Raw genomic sequence first — 7,709 nt, forward strand, 5'->3', positions numbered from 1 at the left:
TGTTCAAGTTTTAAATGATTTTTCTTAATATTAAATATTTTTTAGATGAAAATGCTTAAGTTGTGAAAATACCAAAAAAAGAAAAAAAATAATGACCTGCCTTCTTTATGTAAAATTCTTGTTGTGATTCTCTCTCAATTTATGATAACACATGATTCAAGAGGACCCCCATAATTAATTTTATCACCTTTCATCACCAGCATCACATAATACAATAATCATATGGCCCCCTCCCTCTTAAGTCTTACCTCCAAGTGGATGAAGCTTGCCATAAATATGATGTCTGAAATGGGATCTTTTCTACAATTGCACCGGCCATCAACTCCAGGTGGCCCTGTTTCACTACATCAAGAAATTCAATAAGGTTTGAACACCCTTTGTTAGTGGGCTATGCAAGGAAGGTGTTCAAAGTCTATTTTTAATCAATAACAAGTAATAGTTTTTCGGCAAAGAGTGGTCAGTTGATCACCCTTGGACCAACATAGCTTTGCCCCTGCTTATATTAGTGGTTATGCGGTACAGGCGGACGGTAGAGGAGGTTAGTGGTGGTGGCTGATAGTCGAGGTGGTTAATGATTGTACGATATAGGTTGATCATAGAGGTGACTGATGGTGAAGCTGGTTGATGATCATAGTTATGTTGTGGCGATTGACTATGGTGGTGTCAGCCGTTGTAATAGATAGTACAGCGGTAAAATGTTACATTTAAGGTGAATATCTTAATGATACTAAAATTATGTATAAAATCTAAATAATTTAGACCTAATAAGTAATTGAGAAGGAAAAAAAAACAAATGCACTTAATAGGTTGAGAACTAAATAATTCATATTGAGACCTCTATGAAATACAAATAACTATAGACTTAAATGGATCAACATTTTTGGAGACCAAGAGATTTTTTTTTTTTAATCAGAGAAATTATTATTTATGCAGGAAATTAAGAAGTGTCAGGAAATTAGAGTGAAAGAGATTATACTCTCTTGGGAGCCCAAGAGAGTAATCTATTGCACTCTACGTTCATGTAATCAATTACATTTTGTGGAGATCGGAGGGGCTCCCTGACTTAAAATTTAGACGATTTATCAAAGGGAATTTGGCATTGTGTATCAATTTAACCTACTAATCAACAAAATTAACTCATTTTTCATTTATATATATATGTATGTATATAATAATAATAATAATAATAATAATAATAATAATAATAATAGTAATATGTATATCAAAATGTACATTATGAAAATCCAATGGTTCATAAAGAATATGTGGCAGTTGGGAAGAATATAACTTGCATCAAACCACAAGCTGGTAGCGTGAACCCAAAAACTCGATCAAGTCATTGTAATGTTTCTATATTTCCATTTAATTTTTTTTTGGTTTAGACGGTGTTAATTAGGCAAAGTGAGATATTAATTGACAAGATTTATGTAGAAAAATGCCGCTATTAGCCGGCTGATTTCCAATATTTTTAGCAATTAACAACCTACAAATAAGTCCCAAGATCAATGATGTTTGGCCAAAATGTTATATTTTTAGTACATTACTCGCCTTACATGTTGTTAGTTTAGAGGTTAATTGTGCAACTTTTGAGCTAAATTATGTTGTTTTATGTGTAGGAGCATCGGAAGACAAATACGATGAAAGTTGCACAAAAAGAGGACAAAAATACGAGAAAAGAGCACAAAAGCACGAAATACCCAAACCGTGCTACATACCAAGCTTCGCGAGGTCTATAGTCAGGTTGACCGCGCTACAGACCAGACTTCGTGAGATCTATAGCCAGGTTGACTGCGCTACAGACCAGGCTTCGCGAGGTCTATAGCCAGGTTGACCGCTCTATAAGCCTGGCTTCGCGAGATCTATAGCCCGATAATTAAAAGTCGCAGGTTAAAAATCTCCAACCCGGATTTGAACTCAAGGACTTCAGCCCTAGCCTATAAATACTCCCTAAACATGTCTAAGAGGAAGGACGTTTTTAGAGAAAATTCGACCTGAAGAGGACATTATTGGAGAGGCAAGAAGGCAACAAGAACACTTGGAAGCGACGAATCACAACAGTTTTCTCTTTCGTTCTTCCTTAATCTGTATTTTAATGCTTTCAATTATTATCATGATTGTTAGTATGGTTATGAGTAGCTAAGCTTTCCCATCTAGGGTTTGATGGAATCTTTTGAATGGTGATTTTTCTGTTGTGTTTAATATAATTTTTGCTGTTGGATTTTCTCTTCTTGTTCAACTACGTGATTATTTTAGTTTATTGATGGGCCCTCAATTGACTGTGCCTATTCATCTATTTTTTTTTTATTAATGTCATTATTTTATTAAAAAATATACTATTTATTTTTAGCATGGTTACTACCTTTGTGGTCCTACATATTATGGAAGTGCAAATGTATTGTAAATATCAATAATTGATATTGATATTTATGAAAGTTTTGTGTTTTCTTGATTTTGTGACCTGAACCCTTAATTTTGTGTTTTCTTGATTCGAGGATTGAATCAACATATTTGTCAAGTTTATGAAAGTTTTGAGTAGTGTGGGATATAAAACAACAATTAATTGTTTCTTTCTTTGTGTTTGTTCCTTGGATAATATTTATGCTGGTATTTTTTCTTTCTTGTTCGTACCCCCCCCCCCCCCCCAAATAATTAATTTCATTCATCACCATTTATACAACCTAGTGGATAAATATGCTGCTGAATTACGATATCCTGCAATTGCACAACCTAGACCTTGTGGCCCTGCTTCAACTACCTTTGGCATTCATTGCTTTTTCCAAATTGGTTGAAGCAATGGTTGCTGTATTATTGGCCATGTTCTCGACAATCTTCGCTTAATTTAAGTGTGGCGAACCTTCTTCTTAGAGAATATTTGATGATGGTGTGATCTGAGCTGATTTGAGCACACTTCGATTATTCCGTCGAATATTTATTATTTTTTATCAATACATGTACAGATATCACATAGTGATTTTTGATTTCAGAAAAATTCATAACTCTCTTCCCACCTCATTAACCATCCAGTCACACTCTTAAGTTAAAGTTAGGAGAATTCAATCTCAACGGAATATTAAGGTGCGATATAAAGTCTAACGCCTTTTTTTGTCATCACAACTTTATTAAAAAATCATATGTTTTCTGTTACGTTCTTCCAAAAAAACTTCCATTTATACACAAAAATATAAATAGAAGAAAGAATATTAGAGAAAATTGAACCTTACACCTTTAATATTTTAAGATAAAACTACAGTCCTTACAAAATCTAAAATATTAAATATAATGCTAGTGGGGTGAGAAGCATTTTGATTATTTTACTCATTTATCTATTTGGGTGAGAGACAGATGCTTTTAAGTCGTAATGGAAGTAACATGCCGAATACGCTGATAAAGGAACTGGAGTACCAAATTTAAAGCATTTTCATTTATATCGCCCAACACAACATCCTCCTACCATTTTGCTTTTTTGTAGCAAATGTGTTCCTACAAAGAGTAAAACAAAACAAAAAATAACACATCTGATCTATTTTTATATAATTAAACTACTACTCTGGCATTCTAATTATTTAACAGCTCCCTTCAAGCAATACTCTGCCATAAGAGGAAACTTTTGATATTCCGGAAAGAGTATTATGTTATATATGCTGACAATACATAGCATTTTTATATTATCAAGTTAAGTTGACCTGTTACAGGTAACTATATATATATTAAACTGGATGTGGTAATCTAAGTTATATAAGAAATAGAATAATAACTTGCTATAACTAGTTAAATTATAAATTTAACTGATCGCGCAAAAATTTCTTTGCACTATAACTTGAACTCTTTTGAAAACCGTTATCGATGTTCAAATTTTGAAAATAAAATTTTGATGAATGGACTGAAAAGGCATGTTTCTAGCTGAAATTATCAGAAATAAGAACTCAACTCACAATGCCTAATGGTCAATGAAGTGGGTGGGAATCATGAGGTCTAAGGTTCAAATCCCCAGCGGAGGCAAAAAACACTAGGTTACATGGTACCTGTCACCTCGTGGGAGGTGGCAGGTATCCCGCGAAATTAGTGGAGGTGCACGCAAGCTGACCGAACACCACAGTTCTAGAGAAAAAACTCACACCAGAAATAGTAGCTTACCATGCTTTACTACACAAACTTCATGGACAAAGATCTTTGTTTTCTAAGTAGTTTTTCCAAGATCCTTGAAAACTCATATGCAACAGACAAACTTACTCAATAATATAGGGAACAGAGAAGCTACAAAGATGTTGCAAATGGCTGAGGTCATTTTACCTAGATGGAAATCAGGGTGGGACAAAGAAAGAAACTTGACAAATGAGATCTCAAATTTCTCTTCCTTTCCCTATAGTGACAGCACCTTGTGAAACTAAGATCCAATCAAAAGACTTGCCAATAATACAACCAATCAATACAACTCATGACTATTTGCACCACAATTTTTCATATTGTCATTTTCCAATACAAATAGGGACCCCAACAGATACAACATTTCAATTTATTCTTGGCAGGCAGATCTAACTAGTTTAAAAGCAAATGACCTAGTAGCACTTTGATAATTGAAATATCTGCTTTACAACCAGTTAATTACTTAGGTCTTCAGGGAAGATTTGGTTTTATAATCAAATACAAATGTGACATTTTCTACAGGAGATCAACAAAAAATAGCACAGGAGATATTTAATTTTGTTGGATCATTTTCTTCTATATAAGTTGTTAGTGGAGATAGGAGATTATTTCTTGATGTTCAGGAAAACCCCATGTGGCCAGCTTTTTGAAACAGGAGTAAAAATGGGCAGTCGGGTGCACTAAACTCCCGCTATGCGCGGCGTCTGGGGACGGCCGGACCACAAGGGTCTATTGTATGCAGCCTTAACCTACATTTCTGCAAGAGGTTATTTTCTACTCCTCGAACCCGTGACCTCCTAGTCACATGGAAGCAACTTTACCAATCACACCAAGACTTCCCTTTCAATTTTTTTTAAATAGCATTAAAACAAAACTGCTAGCTAAGAAATCAGTTAAAGTTAAATGATGCAGAGTAGGAAATAGATTTTGTGTTTGACAAAATATATTGGGGGACAATTCTCCCACCAAAATATTACACATAAGAGAACAATAGCTAAAGAATCAGTCTTTCTTTGTTCTAGTTGCATCAAATGAGTATAAAAATTACAGAACGGGGAAAATTAAAAGAGACAACTTTATTCTCTTAAACCACCCCCTAATCATGAACAATTATATAGAGAAAAGAGAAAAATAAAAAGCAAGAGCACATGAACCTTTTTCCACCTTGCCCTCTCTTCTTTCCTATGCATTGCAATATAATCCAACCACTTAACCTTCACCCCCCCCCCCCAAACACACACAACCACCCCACCTTGATCAATGAATTCTAATTAGACCAAATAATAAAAAAGGAAAAGAAGCATTGAGCAAAGTAAAAAAAGAGCCACACCCGTGGTAATATTGTACCTTTTGTTTTGCATCATCAAAGATTGAATCTTTCATACAAATCATCAGTGTGCTATTACTTTAGACCTCTTCTTTGCCTCACTGTAAAGCACCACTCCCATTACTGTCACAGCAAATCCTGTTATTCCCATAATGTTCACTGGGTTCCTGAATATCAAAACTGAAACCACTGCAGCCACTGCTGCCTTTGCATTCCCCAAAACTTGCAGTGTCAATGCACTTGTGTGCTTTGTAACCAAGAAATTAGTCAAGTTTACCAAATAAGCAACTGTAGCATTACCAATCAACAAGAACACCATAAATCCATCTCCCTTAGCTTTCTCCAATGTGACTGCTGCCACATTTCCCTCTATGTATAGTGTAAAAGGAAGCAAAATCATTGCTGCCATTGGAGCCATGTATAATAATAGATTCATTGAGTGTAATTTCTCAGCTTCAGATGTTAAAAGCAACCCCTGAACCACAGATTTCAAAGCTCTCCCAGCAGTTGAACCAACACACATCAAGAACCCAAACAAATGGAACAATGGCTCACTATTACTAGCCAAAACAATACCAAGAACCACAGGAACAAGAGCCAAATAAACCTCAGCAGATTCTTTCTTACAAGTAATCACAAAAGCAAAAATAGCAGTAAAAAATGGAGTAGTAGCACCAATTGCTTGGTTAAACGATACAGGAAGATACCTCAATGAAGTATTACCACAAACCACAGAAAAACAAAAAATAACACTCAAACCAAGAATCTTGAAAAACTGCTTCCTGCTATGTATTTGCTGAAATGGCACAATTTCCAGCCACTTAATAGCAACTAAACTATAAGTAGCACATGACAACATATGCAACATGGTCAAGAAGATTGGATAACGAAAGCCATAAAAACTCAGTAAATACTTGTTGAGCAGCAACACACCAATGTTGGAGCAGTACCAAGAAGCAATAATAAGAGCAGTAAGTATATTTGGTGACACCAAAGAAGTTATACCACCATTGGAATATTGCTGCTGCCTAATTTCAGCAGTTGGGGTTACTGGCATATCCAAGACTTGATCTTGTGGTGATTCCAATCTTGGATTGCTACCCCTTCTGGTTGTCCATGACTGTGCTTCCACCATTACAATGCTCTAGTACTACTGTCCACACTATAAAGTTACAATCTTTACTATAAAGATTCAATCCTTAACACTCAAGAATGTGATACTACTAATTTTTGTGTACTAAATACTCAATAGCATTTCAAGAAAATATAAGGGGTGGCTAAGTTTGGAGCATATTGGCTTAATGGGTTGAGATCTAAGGGGGTGAAGGAGGAGAAGAAGATAGGGTAGTGGTAAAGTCTAAAGGTTGGTGGGAAATTTTGGGGTTTGATCTAATCAAAGGGTCAAGATTTAGATTTGGAATGGAAGGAGGAATCTGGTTCGTTGGATGAGAATTGAATGAGTAGAATAATAAAATAAAATTATTATAGCTGTGAACAAAGTGTCGGTACTATATTGGGTGCTTTATGCTTTACGCACTGTGGCACGTGCTGTTGTAAGCGTGTGAGCTGTATTTGTGGACCAATAAGAATTGTCTATCTACATTCCCCCTATATTTCTTGCTATAGTTTAGTGAGGGGTGAATTTATTTGGTGTCTTAGTTGAAAATTTCATAAGATATGTGCTTAAATTAGTCAATTTTAGGTCAAAATTGTACTGACAAAGAAACACTTGTTTTGGAGCCAAATGGAAGTAATACCTGCAATAAGATAATGCCTGCAAATATAAATCAAAGAAACAACCACGAGGTAAATTTTCAATAAATGCACATAAGATGACCTCAAAGACATTTTTTTGCTTAGAGACTAACAATATACAAAGATATTAATTCATATTAAGTGAAATTTGATGTATTTTTTAATACTTTTTGTATAAAAAACCCAATGCTTCAATAACTATTTATTTCATTTAAGATAAATTGTTATAAAATAAAAGCAACTTAGTAAAACATGAACAAGACATGTTGTTATGAAATAAAAGCAATTTAGTAAAACATGAACAAGAAATGGAGATAGAGAGAAAAAGATATTTTCTTCTTCAATTGTGTGTATTTTCTTATCTATTACAAGGCATTTATATAAGCATGAAAAGTGAAGAAAAATATGTCATTGAATATGTCATTAAGCATTTGAAAAGATCATGGAGGAAGAGTAGACATCCACCATAATTTGATTTTTCTTA

At 34.5% G+C, this 7,709-nt stretch overlaps 1 protein-coding gene across 1 annotated transcript; it reads right to left on the reverse strand.

Annotated features, from left to right (window-relative positions):
• Positions 1–5,138: 5,138 nt before the first annotated feature.
• On the reverse strand, positions 5,139–6,963 carry LOC107809527 (putative sugar phosphate/phosphate translocator At1g12500). The gene has a single exon (XM_016634178.2). It carries the CDS (start codon positions 6,603–6,605, stop codon positions 5,535–5,537), a length of 1,071 nt encoding a protein of 356 aa, XP_016489664.1. The 5' UTR covers positions 6,606–6,963; the 3' UTR covers positions 5,139–5,534.
• Between the last annotated feature and the right edge of the window lie 746 nt (positions 6,964–7,709).

Source organism: Nicotiana tabacum, chromosome 23, assembly GCF_000715075.1.
Source record: "Nicotiana tabacum cultivar K326 chromosome 23, ASM71507v2, whole genome shotgun sequence".
NCBI lineage: Eukaryota > Viridiplantae > Streptophyta > Magnoliopsida > Solanales > Solanaceae > Nicotiana > Nicotiana tabacum.

What these genes read in the sequence shown, in the direction of transcription:
- LOC107809527 (XM_016634178.2), bottom strand. Translation starts at nt 6,605, where the DNA reads ATGGTGGAAGCACAGTCATGGACAACCAGAAGGGGTAGCAATCCAAGA.